The following is a 17909-nucleotide window of genomic DNA, read 5'->3' as shown; positions in this document are numbered from 1 at the left end:
CCTGACCACAACCTTCCTCACCCGTGATGTACCAAAGTTTGTTCACGGCATTAAAAAAAAATTGCCCCTTTGAGGGTCTATGGGGGGGGGGGGGAGGGTTGCCCCCCAAAATAGGTATTTGCTTTCTTCTCAGAAACTACACATGCAATTTCGATGAAACTTCAACACAACCTTAATCACCAATGATGTACCAATGTTTGTTCAATGCATTAGAAAAATAGGGGTCTTAGGAGGTATATGGGGTTGGGGGAGGGTTGCCCCCTAAAATAAGTCTTATGATCATGTTAGTATGATTCTACATGCTGCCCTGTCTTCTAGCAACCATTGAAATTGGTTTAAAATACCTTTAGTCATGCAGTATACTGTTTATTCTACCAGGTGAGCGCCAGGGGTATTACCCATGGTTTTGGGGTTTTTTCCCAGTGCATGTTTCCCCTCTATTTCGCCAGCTATGCCATTCCGACAAGGAAAGCCCATGTTTACATCACACAAGTGTTAACGAGAACACAACTCCTCCTCCAGTGTTGGTTAATTGGAGAAATTCAACATAAAGTTGTGGGAGAAATTCTGCCGTGCTGCTGAGCGTAGAAAGGATGAAGTGCATGCCAATTTGAAAGACTACATCAGTGGTGGAAAACCGCTGCCCAGGGATGTTTGGAAACATCATAACTGCTATACTGCATATATCCTGGAAAAGACAATTAAGAGATTCAAGAAAGCTCAACAGGAAGCTGACCATACTTCTTCGATGGATAGTGAAATGCCATCAAGTAGCAATAGAAGAACTCGACAGAGTACAACAACAAATGATAGAACGAAATGCACAGTCCACCAACAAAGAACCTGTTCATGCCCTTACCCTTGGTCCAGCTGTGGACAACTTGATCGCAGCAGCACAGATACGTAAAGATGAGCGGGTGCTTATGGAGCTGTGTGGTGGTGCTAGGGGCACTGCCGATGCAATCGCCAGACATGTAATGATACACAGCTCCTGCCAAAGTATGTATGCAAATAAATGCAGTCTTCGTTCCTTCGAAACATTCGTGCAGAATTCCTCTTTGCAGGACATCGTTGAACGACATCCATATGATAGAGCCTTCAAAATACGGTTCCCCGATGAAGATGTCAAGGTCAGGGTTATTGGCAGTTATAATGTTCTGTAAATGAGCGATCGTTTGCAGCTCAGTATATCCAGTTATTCTTTCGGTTGCTAATTATACTCATGCGGTCGCAAGTTCCACACGAGTACGCAGTATTCTTTTTGTCAGAATTAATGATTTTCATCGTTGAAATGCTGGGTAACAAGTATTTCTGCTTCGCCATTTCAACTGCTGAGGCGCTGCTGCCGACATCAGTATTTTTAGCATTGAGGTTTACTCCTCAAAGTTTTGACTATACTTCGTCTGTCCCCTACCCTTTGACCTGCCTGGTTTGGTTAGACCTGCCCAGTATAGTCCATTGGGCCATCGGAGCACACAAGCCGCGCCATGATCGTCGCCGTGATAGTCAATTGGAGCGGTAAAAAGTTGTGTCTGATCGAGATCGACCCGATAATGATGATTATTATTATGATATCCAGTTATTTCACCACTGTCTGTTTGTTTGTGTGCAGGTTATCTCAAAAAATTGTGGACGGATTCGGATGAAATGTGCTGGACAGGTTAGGTGTGTGACAAGGAAGAATTGTTTTTGATTTTTAGATTTAGATTTTGGTGAAGATCCGGATACTATAATTGTTTTAGTGATTCTTCACCATTGATTGGGAGACTCTGGCATCCAAAAGCCAGAGTACCTCTGTGAAAGCTGAAGAGAACACAACTGAATAAATTTGGGGACGATATTTCTTTCTGGCATCTTAGATTCCATCGAGGATCAGAAATCATCTTCTCGGAAAGTATTCCAGTGGGGATGGTTGCAGCACCTGGCATGGCCGTGCAATGCAGATTGGTGGATAACCAAGCCAAAGCTGAAATTCAATTACCAGATATACCAGAAGACGAGCAGATTAATGCCACTAGAGAAATCTATCACGTATTCCAAGTGTTGTACAGGTCAATCCTAGAAGCAAAAGCCATGGCTTGGCCACCATCATCTCAGAACATATCCAATGAAGTGACTGAAGCTGCCAGCCTAATGTGTCTTTTCAATTTCTTTGCCTGGGTTTCTTTGTGAACAAGATATCTCAAAAAGTTGAGGACGGATTCGGACAATACTTGGCGGAGAGGTAGTGTATGTGACGAGGACGAAATGATTCGATTTTGGTGAAGATCGGATTCAGATCTGGCTACGAGAATTTTTTAAAGTGATTCTTTACCATTGGGAGATAGGGCCAAAAACGATACATAGCAGGATATCTCAAAAAGTTGTGGACGGATTTGGACGAAACTTGGTGGACAGGTTGTGTGTGCGAAAAGGAAGAATCGATTCGATTTGGTGAAGATCTGAAGATGGCTTCGGATACGAGAATTTTTGATTTTTAAGTAATTCTTCACCACTAATCAGGCGAAAAGCGATATATAACATGATATTTAAAAAGTTATGGACGTGTTATGACTAAACTTGGTGGATGAGTTGGTTAGATGACAAGAGCAAGCCGATTAGATTTTGTTTCAGCTCCGAATCCAGATCCGGCTTATCAGTGGATACAAAAAGTAAACTGTTCAGCCTGGTGGAGGTATGCCCTCTATTGAGTGCCGTTCTAGTGTTTTTTTTTTGCTGTAAGCATGCAAGAAATTATTGTTCATAAAAAATGACGAGCTTGCAGAAAAATTTGAACAATTCTCCTTTTTCTTAATTTTTGTTGATAAAAATGATTGTTCTACAGGCTGACAAGTGTATTATAATAATAATAATAGTACATTTATTTTATATAGCGCTTTTCAAGAAGCCCAAAGACGCTTTGACAGAGTACAAAAAAACAAGTGCAAAAGGACAAAAATCAACAGGTAAATAATCAAAGCTAAAGGAAGGAGAAGGAGAAGAGATAGTCAGGGGTTAAATGTTGAATGCAGTGTTGAACAGGTGGGCCTTGAGTGATGTTTTGAATGTGGTGAGTGAGGAGGAGTCTCTGATGGTGTGAGGTAGTGAGTTCCAGAGGGTGAGAGCAGCGATGGAGAAGGCCCTGTCCCCCCAGGATCTGAATTTGGTCCGCATGGGGGGGGGGGGGGTCAGGAGGTTGGTACCAGCAGAGCGGAGGTTGCGGGTGGGAGTGTGTCTGGAGAGGAGGTCAGTCAGGTAGGATGGGGCCAGGTTATGGAGGGCTTTGTAGGTCAAGAGGAGGATTTTGTACTGGATTCTCTGGGGGATGGCAAGCCAGTGAAGCTTGTAAAGGACGGGGGTGATGTGGTCACGGGTCCGGGAATGGGTGAGTAAACGGGCAGCGGAGTTCTGAATGTATTGGAGTTTATTGATGATAAATTATTGAGGGTGAACCAAAGAGGAGGCTGTTGCAGTAGTCCAGACGGGAGGTGATGAAGGCGTGGATGAGGGTTTCTGCAGCCGTGGAGGAGAGGCATGGACGGAGACGGGCGATGTTTTTCAGGTGAAAGAAGGCTGTCTTTGTGATCTGTTTAGTGTATTTGTCGAAGGAGAGGGTTTGGTCAAAGATGATGCCAAGATTCCGGATGTGAGGGGAGGTGGATACTGGGAAACCGTCGATGTTGAGGGCAAAGTTATTGGTGGATTTTATGAGCGTTTTTGGGCCAATGATGATTATTTCAGATTTATCACAGTTAAGTTTGAGGAAGTTGATTTGAAGCCAGGATTTTATTTCAGTGATGCAGTTTGTCAGGATAGAGTGGGTGGCGGTGGAGATGGACTTGGTGGAGATGAAAAGCTGGATGTCATCGGCGAAGCAGTGGAATTGGAGACCATGACGGCAGATTAAGTGACCAAGGGGGGACAGGTACAGGATGAAGAGGAGGGGGTCAAGAACTGAACCTTGGGGGACACCTTGGGGGAGGGGAGCAGTGGGGGATTTGCAGTTATTGATGGAGATGAACTGGCGTCTGTCGGAGAGGTATGATTTGATCCAAGAGAGGGCAGTTGACTGTTATTAGACCATTTCTAAGACACGTCAGAAAACAATCGTCGACCTGAATCTGAATTAAATGCAAAACAAAATAAGAATAATAGAAAACCACCCTTTTTGTTTTTCATTTAACTGGATGGTACATATAATGGCCTCGTTAGGACACACTTTCTTGTCGGAGTACTGTTGCTAAATCATGATTTCTTCCACCAAATAAATGGGGGGAAAAAAATCTTGAAACATAATATCGACTCGGGGTGTAGCAAATTTTTTAAATCGCAAATTGGCGCTGGGATTACTCGGGGATCGACAGCTGAACGTTAACCTGAGTCTTTCATGAGCTGACTAGCCAGGCCTGACGTTTGACTGCATTTACACGTGAAAGGCCTGCTTTGGCAGCATTTGGCATTTGGCCAGGGTGCCAGTGATAACTTCCTTCCTCTTTGCAATAAGCACCGTGAAAACCTCAATGTCCACGTGCTAATGCTAACACGCAGGTTCCTCAGCTTAAGCTACATCCGAGGAAACTTTGCCTTGTCAGGCTCTGCTTCCCAACACTTCACAACAACAGGCAAGGCAACTTCCAATGTTTATAGTTAGGCCAATAATAGAACCCAGATGAGACAGCGTAAAGAAAAGTGCACTAATTTATCATTTAAAGGGACAAGTACCACAAATTCACCATTAAAAGCAACCAACAAATTGAACTCGATGGCTGATCTTAAACAACTCATACCTTCCTGAGATGAGCGAAGGCCAAACCACTGAAGTCGTCACAAACATAAAGAGACTTGTCATTACTCTTCATTTGGAGAACGGCGACTTCATGAACTTCCTGCAGCAAATCCTGTGACTGCCCTGCCACAATTGCCTAATAGACAACAGAAGTCAATCAGCACATCTTTCGGGAAGTGAAGGTCAAACCAAAATTGAATTTGATTCCTCAATGAAAAACACATGTATAGCAAACGGAAAGGATCACATCCTTTATGAAGATAAAATAACACACAACATTATGTTTTAAAGGACGTTAAATATCAAGAAGCCTTTCCATGCGATATACCAATTGGCCAAACGTGATATAATGCCACTTGCGTTTTACAGCCAATCAAAGAATAGACATGGCTGCTTTTAAGAACCAATCATGCACAGAGAAAAGTAGGAAATTTGCTGAAGTTGCATTTGCTTGTTAATAGAACACACAAGGACGTAAAGAGAAAATGTTGATATATAATTAATGATATAGTAATTACACTCGCAGGAGAGGGTATTGCATTTGGGTCTGTTTGTTACTTGCCGGAAAAGTTTCCGGCAAGTATGTTGATCTGTTCGTTTGTTTGTTACTTGCCGGAAAAGATTCCGGCAAGTATGTTGATCTGTTCGTTTGTTACTTGCCGGAAAAAATTTTCCAGCAAGTATGTTGATCTGTTCGTTTGTTACTTGCCGGAAAAATTTTCCGGCAAGTATGTTGATCTGTTCGTTTGTTACTTGCCGGAAAAATTTTCCGGCAAGTATGTTGATCTGTTCGTTTGTTACTTGCCGGAAAAATTTTTCCGGCAAGTATGTTGATCTGTTCGTTTGTCTGTTTGTCTGTCTGTCTGTTTGTCTGTCTGTTTGCAGCACTGCGTCTACACCGTTGCATGGAGAATCGCCAAACTTTGCACACATATTGGTCTTGCCCTAGAATAGACTGTGCCCAATTGATGACGTCATCGGTGACGTGGTTCGGCCGCCATCTTGGAAAAACCGAAAAAATTTGCACCTCTATATCTCCGAAAGTACTGTACAGAAAAAATTGAGACATGGCTCATTGTAAAGAACTCTCCATGGGGAATAAAATATGTAAATGATGACGTCATCAGTCACGTGGTTCGGGCGCCATCTTGGAAAAACGGCAAAACGTTGCGCCACTATATCTCCAAAAGTGCTGAACATAAAAAATTGAGACATGGCTCATTGTAAAGAACTCTCCATGGGGAATAAAATATGTTAATGATGACGTCATATGTCACGTGGTCGGCCGCCATCTTGGAAAAACGGCAAACTTTGCACCACAAAATCTCCAAAAGTGCTGAACAGAAAAAATTGAGACATGGCTCATTGTAAAGAACTCTCCATGGGGAATAAAATATGTTAATGATGACGTCATCAGTCACGTGGTCGGCCGCCATCTTGGAAAAACGGCAAACTTTGCACCACGAAATCTCCAAAAGTGCTGAACAGAAAAAATTGAGACATGGCTCATTGTAAAGAACTCTCCATGGGGAATAAAATATGTTAATAATGACGTCATAGGTCACGTGGTTCGGCCGCCATCTTGGAAAAACCGAAAATTTTTGCACCTCCACATCTCTGAAAGTGCTGAATAGAAAAAATTGAGACATGGCTCATTGTAAAGAACTCTCCATGGGGAATAAAATATGTTAATGATGACGTCATCGGTCACGTGGTCCGGCCGCCATCTTGGAAAAACCGAAAAACTTTGCACCTCCAGTGCTGAATAGAAAAAATGAGACATGGCTCATTGGAAAGAACTCTCCATGGGGAATAAAAGATGTTAATAATGACGTCATCGGTCACGTGGTTCGGCCGCCATCTTGGAAAAACGGCAAAACTTTGCACCACTATATCTCCAAAAGTGCTGAACAGAAAAAATTGAGACATGGCTCATTGTAAAGAACTCTCCATGGGGAATAAAATATGTTAATGATGACGTCAACGGTCACGTGGTTTAGCCGCCATATTTGTCCTAAATGGCGGATAAAAAAGTACATTCCGGCAGGTCCTCGGTCTCTGACCGATTTTTCATTACTTGCCGGAAAAAATTTTCCGGCAAGTATGTTGATCTGTTCGTTTGTCTGTCTGTTTGTCTGTTTGTCTGTCTGTCTGTCTGTCTGTCTGTCTGTCTGTTTGCAGCACTGCGTCTACACCGTTGCACGTAGAATCGCCAAACTTTGCACACATATTGGTCTTGCCCTGGAATAGACTGTGCCCAATTGATGACGTCATCGGTGACGTGGTTCGGCCGCCATCTTGGAAAAACCGAAAAACTTTGCACCTCTATATCTCCGAAAGTACTGAACAGAAAAAATTGAGACATGGCTCGTTGTAAAGAACTCTCCATGGGGAATAAAATACGTAAATGATGACGTCATCAGTCACGTGGTTCTGGCGCCATCTTGGAAAAACCGAAAAAAGGTTGCGCCACTATATCTCCAAAAGTGCTGAACAGAAAAAATTGAGACTTGGCTCATTGTAAAGAACTCTCCAGGGGGAATAAAATATGTTAATGATGACGTCATATGTCACGTGGTCGGCCGCCATCTTGGAAAAACGGCAAAAAATTTCACCACTATAACTCCAAAAGTGCTGAACAGAAAAAATTGAGACATGGCTCATTGTAAAGAACTCTCCATGGGGAATAAAATATGTTAATGATGACGTCATCAGTCACGTGGTCGGCCGCCATCTTGGAAAAACCGAAAAACTCTGCACCTCCACATCTCCAAAAGTCCTGAACAGAAAAAATTGAGGTATGGCTCATTGTAAAGAACTCTCCATGGGGAATAAAATATGTTAATGATGACGTCATGTATCACATAGTTCGGCCGCCATATTTGTTCTAAATGGCCGATAAAAAAGTACATTCCGGGAAGTCCTCGGTCTCTGACCGATTTTTCATCTGTTTGTCTGTCTGTCTGTTTACAGCACTGCGTCTACACCGTTGCACGGAGAATCGCCAAACTTTGCACACATATTGGTCTTGCCCTGGAATAGACTGTGCCCAATTGATGACGTCATCGGTGACGTGGTTCGGCCGCCATCTTGGAAAAACCGAAAAACTTTGCACCTCTATATCTCCGAAAGTACTGTACGGAAAAAATTGAGACATGGCTCATTGTAAAGAACTCTCCATGGGGAATAAAATATGTTAATGATGACGTCATCAGTCACGTGGTCGGCCGCCATCTTGGAAAAACGGCAAAACTTTGCACCACAAAATCTCCAAAAGTGCTGAACAGAAAAAATTGAGGCATGGCTCATTGTAAAGAACTCTCCATGGGGAATAAAATATGTTAATAATGACGTCATAGGTCACGTGGTTCGGCCGCCATCTTGGAAAAACCGAAAAACCTAGCACCTCCATATCTCTGAAAGTGCTGAATAGAAAAAATTGAGACATGACTCATTGTAAAGAACTCTCCATGGGGAATAAAATATGCTAATAATGACGTCATAGGTCACATGGTTTAGCCGCCATCTTGGAAAAACCTAGCACCTCCATATCTCCGAAAGTGCTGAATAGAAAAAATTGAGACATGACTCATTGTAAAGAACTCTCCATGGGGAATAAAATATGTTAATGATGACGTCATCGGTCACGTGGTTCAGCCGCCATTTTGGAAAAACCGAAAAACTTAGCACCTCCATATCTCCGAAAGTCCTGAATAGAAAAAAATTGAGGCATGGCTCATTTTAAAGAAATCTCCATGTGGAATAAAATATGTTAATGATGACGTCATCGGTCACGTGGTTCGGCCGCCATCTTGGAAAAACCGAAAAACGTTGCACCTCCACATCTCCGAAAGTGCTGAATAGAAAAAATTGAGACATGGCTCATTGAAAAGAACTCTCCATGGGGAATAAAATATGTTTATGATGACGTCATCGTTCACGTGTTTCGGCCGCCATATTTGTCCAAAATGGCCGATAAAAAGTACATCCCGGCAAGTCCTCGGTCTCTGACCGATTTTTCATCTGTCTGTCTGTTTGCAGCACTGCGTCTACACCGTTGCACGGAGAATCGCCAAACTTTGCACACATATTGGTCTTGCCCTGGAATAGACTGTGCCCAATTGATGACGTCATCGGTCACGTGGTTCGGTCGCCATCTTGGAAAAACCGAAAAACTTTGCACCTCTATAAAAAATTGAGACATGGCTCATTGAAAAGAACTCTGCATGGGGAATAAAATATGTTTATGATGACGTCATCGTTCACGTGTTTCGGCCGCCATATTTGTCCAAAATGGCCGATAAAAAGTACATCCCGGCAAGTCCTCGGTCTCTGACCGATTTTTCATCTGTCTGTCTGTTTGCAGCACTGCGTCTACACCGTTGCATGGAGAATCGCCAAACTTTGCACACATATTGGTCTTGCCCTGGAATAGACTGTGCCCAATTGATGACGTCATCGGTCACGTGGTTCGGCCGCCATCTTGGAAAAACCGAAAAAAATTTGCACCTCTATATCTCCGAAAGTACTGAATAGAAAAAATTGAGACATGGCTCATTGTAAAGAACTCTCCATGGGGAATAAAATATGTTAATGATGACGTCATATGTCACGTGGTCGGCCGCCATCTTGGAAAAGCGGGAAAACTTTGCACCACTACATCTCCAAAAGTGCAGAATGGAAAAAATTGAGACATGGCTCATTGTAAAGAACTCTCCATGGGGAATAAAATATGTTAATGATGACGTCATATGTCACGTGGTCGGCCGCCATCTTGGAAAAACGGCAAAACTTTGCACCACTCTATCTCCAAAAGTGCTGAATAGAAAAAATTGAGACATGGCTCATTGTAAAGAACTCTCCATGGGGAATAAAATTTGTTAATGATGACGTCATATGTCACGTGGTTCGGCCGCCATCTTGGAAAAACCGAAAATTTTTGCACCTCCATATCTCCGAAAGTGCTGAATAGAAAAAATTGAGACATGGCTCATTGTAAAGAACTCTCCATGGGGAATAAAATATGTTAATGATGATATCATCGGTCACGTGGTTCGGCCGCCATATTTGTTCTAAATGGCCGATAAAAAGTACATTCCGGCAAGTCCTCGGTCTCTGACCGATTTTTCATTTGTCTGTCTGTTTGTCCACACAGAATAAATACGATTTTCTCGGCAGCCGTTAGTCCGATTGACAGGAAATTTCCACCATAGGTACAACTCCACCTGTATAATTTTTTAATGATAATTATGACGTCATAGGCCACGTGGTATGGGCGCCATCTTGGAAAAATCTAAAAACATTGCTCCTCTATAGCTCTGAAAGCACCACATAGAAAAAAATTGAGACATAGCTCATTGTAAAGAGCTCTCCATGGGGAATAAAATGTCAATGATGATGTCATATGTGCCTCCATTATGACGTCATAATTTGACAAGTACAAAACTTCATCCGATCAAGATGAAATTTCTTGAGCGTCACCTGGGGATAAATTGGTGGAGAAAAAAATAATAATGATGACGTCATCAGTCATGTGGTTCCGCCGCCATATTTGTTTTTAACACAAAAGCCTTAAAAACCACTGAAAACATCCTGGCGAGGGTCTGCAATCTCCGATTGCTCTTTCTTGTTTGGTTTTTGCAATTTGCCTCGTGCTTCAGTTTTAGAGCATCAATGTTTTATTTTGAATTTTAAAATGATGCTTCCAATGTGATTTCAAATTTGCAATCTCACCAATTCCTAGAAAAAAAAATGTACACTTGAACACGCACACAGCTTCTGAATGCTCCACACTGCTATTCAATTTAAGGAAACAACGGAAGGCAAGGAGGTGGGGGAGAGGAGGGGGAAGGGGGGGGGGGGGGTACTTTACGGCTCCAAACAGAAGTGTAGTGCAACGATGTCGTCGTTCAAATAGCAGATAATAGAAAAAGTCCGCGATGCAGACAAAGAGGAAACGCAGGGTTGAAGAGGCACGCAGCATAAGTGGACAACGCCAGATGAAGCTGCTCAATAAGCAGGAATTGCAGTGAACAGAGACGAGTAGCTGCAGGATCACATGAGTGGCGCAAACAACTGGTGGAAGAATGACTTGAGTGTCAGCAAGATGGAACCACGGCCGATGTGTGGCACAGTCGGGTGGGACAAGGCTTACGGGACCCCTTTTACCCTTCGCCCGAAGACTTGCGGGTGGCCACCAAAGCGAACTCGGGTCTCAAAGTCCCACAGCAGAATAGAATGTGCAAAAGTTTCCAGAGGAAAGCGATCAATCGACTGTTATGTAGCAGCGTTTGCGCAACTCAAGTAACATTGCTCTTAATTATAATGCAAACAAACTTACAATCTGATAAATTATTCATAGTGGCAATTATTTTGTTTTCTATTCACTAAGGGCAAAAATCAAACTAAAAATGTGTCAGATAGTTTGGCTTTTATAAAAAGAAGACATTGGGACAATCCCAAATTAAAAGAAAGTAGTTGAAACTTTACAAACCTCTTGTGCTTGTTTGAAGAAGATGCTTTGCACTGTGTCAACTTTCACAAACTTCACAAACAGCTCATCTTGGGATTCACAGTTCAGGTCCGTCATATTGCTGGACAATCATTCACAAAGATGTATACATGTGCAGATCAAAAAGGGTGGGAAATATAACAGAAGTGGAAGCTTTTACAACATACAGTCACGTGAAAAAGTAAGTACACCCCATGTAAAGTTTTGACTTTTTCAACATATTTCAACATACAGCGATTTGATCTTCATTTCAACAATATTGTTGCGGATATGGGATTTGCATCCATCCATATCCGCTTGTAAATATTCCCCTATTTCCTCAATACTTCCCAACTATCCCCAATCCCCCATTCCCTAGTCCCATTTTCTGTAAACAACACTCTGTAGACCCGACCTCCCCCTATTTCCCCCATTAAATGTCGTGCCCAGGTTCACCGCATCTCATGTAAGACAACTATAGGACATCTTGCTAGTTATTCTTAGTCTATGTCAGTTAAGGACTCGTTTCCATTAATTCTGACCCTTCGTTGCACCAGAATGTGATTGTATGGCACCGTTAGGAAGTTTAGGACCTCCCAATACCTCCCCGCAGCTCTTCCTCACAGTTCAACAACAACAACGACAACGAGCGCAGGGAGTGCGCGTCCTCACTCCGGCTTGGTTGGTAGGGGGTGTTGGGAGGGCACCAGGCCTTCCCAACGAGCCGCCATCGAACATGTGCTCGACGGGGTTACCAAATAGGGGCTCCCTGTCAGCTCCTCGTCAAGGGCGGAGCCCGGTAACCCCCGCACCCAATGGAAGCGGCGGACCGGCCCCAGTGGGGCGGAGCCAACCAGCCGAGGGCGTGTCACTCCCCGCTGAGCATGCGCAGGGAGAGGGAGGTGACGTCAGATGCGCGCCGAGCTTGGAGAAAGAAAGACGTCCCCTTCGAGCGCTGTGAGACCTCCCCGCATCTTCTGGACCGTGCTTTATCCTGTCCCCGAGCCAAGGTGCACCTTGTGCTATCGACCTACCTGTCCCTTCCTGCCATCAATCCCTGTGTAAGTCAGCCTTGTTCCGTTTGTCTGTGGTCTGTCTGGGATTAGATAAGACGGTAATTAAGTGCCCATCTCTTCTGTGTCTTTACCTCACTGCCTTGTAATCTACCCCTTTTCTCCACCACTGTAATTATACCCTCCTCCGGAGGTCTTGAGAACTGTACCCCTTGCGTCGTTTCCTCTTTCCCAGTCGTCGTGTCCTTTCTATCATTGATTTGGCATAGCGCGATTTGGCCAATGTCTGGGGGAATCTGGTGAGTTGGGGAAGAATCGGGGGAACTGTTAGGTCGCGGCAATACCACCGCTCGGTAAATAACATCTACACCGCGTCCGTAACAATATTGATAGATAAAGTTGATATAATATCACAAATATCATGAAACATTTACATTTTGTAGTCCATTGTATAATTTAAATAAACATAAATGCAAATTTCGCATGTGGAAAAAGTAAGTACACCCTTGGCTCCAATAGGTGGTATTGCCCCCTTTGGCAGAAACAATCTCAAGTAGGCATTTCTTATAACTGTGTACCAGTCTCTGACATCGACTGGGAGAAATTCTTGCCCACTCCTCCATGCAGAATTCTTTCAGCTGTGCGATGTTTGAGGGGTTTCTTGCATGCACAGCTTGTTTCAAATCCCCCCACAACATCTCGATGGGATTTAGATCCGGGCTTTGACTTGGCCATTCCAGAACCATTGATTTCTTTCTTTTCAGCCATTCCTTGGTGGATTTACTGCCATTTTTAGGGTCATTGTCATGTTGCAAGGTCGACCTTTGGTTGAGCTTCAACTTTCCGACAGATGGCCTCACATTATCCTCAAGCACCCTCTGGTACAATGAAGACTTCATAGTGGATTATATGATGGTGAGCTGCCCAGGCCCTGATGCAGCAAAGCTGCCCCAAACCATAATATTTCCACCACCATGCTTTACAGTTGGTATCAGGTTCTTGTGGTCAAATGCTGTCTTTGGTTTTCGCCAAACATGTCTTCTGGTACTGTGGCCAAATAGCTCTACCTTTGACTCATCTGTCCAGAGCACATTGTTCCAGAAGTGCTGGTCTTTGCCTCGGTGTTCATTGGCAAACTTTAGTCTTGCCCTGATGTTCTTTCTGGACAGCAAAGGTTTCCTCCTGGCACACCTCCCATGTAGATCAAATTTGTGCAGCCTCTTTCTAATGGTAGACTCGCGCACTTTGACATCAACAGTGGAAAGAGCTACCTGTAGGTCCCATGATGACATTCTGGGGTTTTTCGAGACTTCTTTCAGCATAGTGCGGTCTGCTCTCGGGCTGAACTTGCTGAGGCGGCCTGGCCTGAACAAGTTGGCAGTTGTTTGGAATCTTCTGCACTTGTAGATGATCTTCTGGACAGTCGAATGAATGAATGAATGAATGAATGAATGATCGTTTTAAGGCCATTTTCCCCGCGAGAGTGGGGGTTAGCCTTGCGGGCCCCATGACAATCATGGTTCCCTGTTTGAGGCAATGTTTTTTTTATGGCCGGATGCCCTTCCTGAGTCAAATGATTGATTTCAAATTGTTTGGAGATCTTTTTAAATCCCTTCCCAGACTCGTAGGCATCTATAACCTTCTTTCTGAAGGCCTCAGAGAGCTCTTTTGATCTAGGCATGGTGACGCCGCACACTTCAACAACAAATAGCAAACCAAACGAAATGTCTGAGGTTTAAATAAGACAGGTTCCTCCAAGATCCTCTCTAACGATGTTCTAATCATTTGCACCTGAGCTGGTGCACCTGATTCTAATTTTAGGTATTTGAAGTAGTGATAAATGTAGGGGTGTACTTACTTTTTCCACATGCGAAATTTGCATTTATGTTTATTTAAATTATACAATGGACTAGAAAATGTAAATGTTTCATGATATTTGTTATATTATATCACCTTTATCTATCAATATTGTTGAAATGAAGATCAAATAGCTGTATGTTGAAATATGTTGAAAAAGTCAAAACTTTACATGGGGTGTACTTACTTTTCCACGTGACTGTACAGTGTACATGTCAACTCTCATGGATATTCTGTTTCACAATTTTGATCTCCTCATGTTGACAAGAGGATAAGTTCCATGAAACTCAAGTGAATAGATTAACTTCATGCGAATGTTTATCTGCATTTGGCAAACCAACTATGTGTTGACAATTTAAATTTTAACACAAAAGGTTTGCCATCAATTTATCGACATGAATGAACTCTCCATAGTTGGGAAATAAATAACTTAGTCTTTGGCTGACAAGCATTTGCATTCTTCATACACATACACACGCACGCACGCACGCACACACACACACCAAATTATACAAAAATATACAAAATCAATCCCCAAGTAATCAAACTGATTGAGAAAGCAATGGGGCGCTAGAATACCACATTGATATTACAGCACTCTGAAGGAAATATCAAAATACCAGATGTGAAGATACAGAGTGGAATCTTCCAGGGAGACAGTCTTTCCCTCCTTCTGTTTTGTCTGGCTCTGGACCCACTAAGTAACCTCATCAATGAACAAAGACATGGATATATCATAACAACCAATAGGCGAACATCCAAAGAAATAGGAAAGATGACACATCTCCTATATATGGATGAGTTAAAGCTCTTGTTGCCAAATGACAAAAAAATTGACAGAACAACGAAAACGAATAAAACGGTTCTCCGAGGACATTCAAGGAATTTGGACAAGACAAGTGCACCAAGTGCACATTTGTACAAGGTAACCCAGCAAAAACAGACAACATAAAAATTTACCTTAAAAACAACAATACAGCAGTTAGAACAACGCAGCATCAATAAAATACCTCGAAGTCGAAGAGGGCCACCAAATATATCACAAACAAACGTGCAAAACAATCGCCAAAGAATACCTACGTAGACCGAAGCTGATCCTGAAAGCATACCTTTCCCCAAGAAACAAAATCAAAGCCATAAACCAGCTCACAATACATGTGTTCTAATATAGCTGCAGAATAATAAACTGGCCACAATCAGAAATCAACAAGTTAGACAACAAAACAAGAAATTCCTTGCCATCCACAAAACGTTTTACAAAAACCAGTACATCCCGAGAATGAAGAAAATGACCAAATACCAGGACCTCAAAAATGCGGTCAAGAGATATTGGAAGCTGAAGAGCATCACAATTGTACCAGTGACAATTGGAGCAACAGGAATAATAAAGAAGAACCTCACTGAGATTTTGAAAACAATCCCCGGGAATATTACCACAAATAAACTACAAGTGGAGGCAACCCGGGGTTCGGTGACGATCCTGAAAAGAGATCTTGGAACAAAACTCCGAAAAAGTTGAACAGCTTGGGCCATGAACCGTGATCCCTCACCGAAGAGGAGGTGGATACTTTGGGTCCTGGGAGGCCTCCGTTCCACCTCCTGAAACCCGCAAATGGAAATAACACACACATACATATATATATACACACACACACACACACACACACACACACACACACACACACACACACACACACACACACACACACACACACACACACGTACAAACATACAACACACACACATACATATATACAACACACATACATATACAACACACACAGATACATATACAACACACACACACATATACAATTACAACACACACACATATACAACACACACATACACATATACAACACACACGCACACACATACACATATATATATATTGTATACATATACATATACAACACACATACACACATACATATATACAACACACATACATATACAACACACACACATACATATACAACACACACACACACACACACACACACACACACACACACACACACACACACACACACACACACACGTACAAACATACAACACACACACACACGTACAAACATACAACACTCACACACACGTACAAACATACAACACACACACATACATATATACAACACACATACATATACAACACACACAGATACATATACAACACACACACACATATACAATTACAACACACACACATACAACACACACATACACATATACAACACACACGCACACACATACACATACACATATACATATACATATACAACACACATACACACATACATATATACAACACACATACACACATACATATATACAACACACATACATATACAACACACACATACATATATACAACACACATACATATACAACACACACACCTACATATACAACACACACACATACATATACAACACACACACATACATATACAACACACACATACAACACACACACACACACACACAGATACATATACAACACACACACACATATACAATTACAACACACACACATATACAACACACACATACACATATACATATACAACACACACACACACATATACAACACACACACACACATATACAACACACACACACACATATACAACACACACACACACACACACACACACACACACACACACACACACACACACACACACACACACACACACACACATACACACACACACACCTGAGGTGATTCCGGCTGCCTCCTTTCATTTTCTTGTGGCCGTGAATGATCTCATCGTTCCTTTTAAACAAGACGTTTGTTTGGCCTGGATGGTACCATCTAAGAAAAGATAAACACCGAATGTGTCCGTTAGTGGTGTTATACACACATTATACATATAACATTCATCGACATCACCACAGTGAATTACCCAACAAATCAACACAAATTACTTCACGAAACGGAATGTTTCGATCCAAGCGATCATCGAGATCTGCACAATCACAAACTATCTTACCTGTGAATGTGAGGAATAAGGTACAGCTCGTTTAACCTGACGATCCAATCCGATTCCAGAAGGTTCCCAAGGTTACACAACCTGAGGCCGAACCCTGTTCAGCAGATCAAACTCGAATTCACCAGATTCCGATTCAGTCAACATTCCTTCTTTTTTTTTCTTCCGGTCATTCTTTCTACATCCTTAATCTTTTGCATACAACTACCTCATCAAACTAAACGGTAGCTTATAATTAATATTCATGTATAGATTGTGAGATGTAAACGCTGAAATAATGCGAGTGTAATGAATTATCAACGTTCCCGCCAAATTACTGAACCGGAAGTCTCGAACTACAAACCAAACAGCCCGGAACTCGCGGAAGATCCCATTGGACGATACTTTCAGATAACACTGCAGTCAATGAAATTAAACTATTATATGTGGATAGGTTAATAAACATTTCTATTCGTCTAAATAAATAACACTTTCAAAAAAATACATTTAAAGTTTACTTCCGTTATGCCACGTGACTTGATCAAACCAATCATAATCGAAGATTTCTTTTTCCACGCATTCTCCAAATATTAAATATAAACTTTTTTTTGTCCTTTAAAATAAATTATAGTTTGCTAATAATACTGCTACTAGGGTCGTTTCTACATAGGATTTCAAATGATAAGAAACTGAACTCTCCATTCTTGAAACATGCATTTCATGCTTAATTTACTCTACTTTTCATACCGCTACCCAAAATGCAAAGCAGTATAGGTGCATAGATAAGCTTGGCAGGTGCCTCCTCCTTCTGACTCC

General features: G+C 42.2%; 1 protein-coding gene across 2 annotated transcripts in view; it reads right to left on the bottom strand.

Moving 5' to 3' along the window:
- TOPBP1 (DNA topoisomerase II binding protein 1) overlaps positions 1 to 17445 on the bottom strand; it is a 204258-nt gene extending 186813 nt beyond the window's left edge. The window contains exons 1-4 of one of the 2 annotated variants that reach the window (XR_013624186.1): positions 17118 to 17253; positions 16841 to 16939; positions 11259 to 11358; positions 4767 to 4901 (exon numbers count right to left, since the gene is read on the bottom strand). Coding sequence is in view for 1 of the 2 variants with exons in the window: in XM_078782464.1 (XP_078638590.1) it covers positions 4767 to 4901; positions 11259 to 11358; positions 16841 to 16869 (264 nt within the window). In the remaining variant the exon portion in view is untranslated. Of the gene's footprint in view, positions 1 to 4766; positions 4902 to 11258; positions 11359 to 16840; positions 16940 to 17117 lie in introns of both variants that reach the window. The other variant, XM_078782464.1, reaches the window with a different exon arrangement.
- Between the last annotated feature and the right edge of the window lie 464 nt (positions 17446 to 17909).

This window comes from Myxine glutinosa, chromosome 7, assembly GCF_964187855.1.
Source record: "Myxine glutinosa chromosome 7, kmMyxGlut1.1, whole genome shotgun sequence".
NCBI classification, from domain to species: domain Eukaryota; kingdom Metazoa; phylum Chordata; class Myxini; order Myxiniformes; family Myxinidae; genus Myxine; species Myxine glutinosa.
The sequence above is the reverse complement of the archived record's forward strand: the minus strand, read 5'-3'. Positions and strand labels throughout refer to the sequence as shown.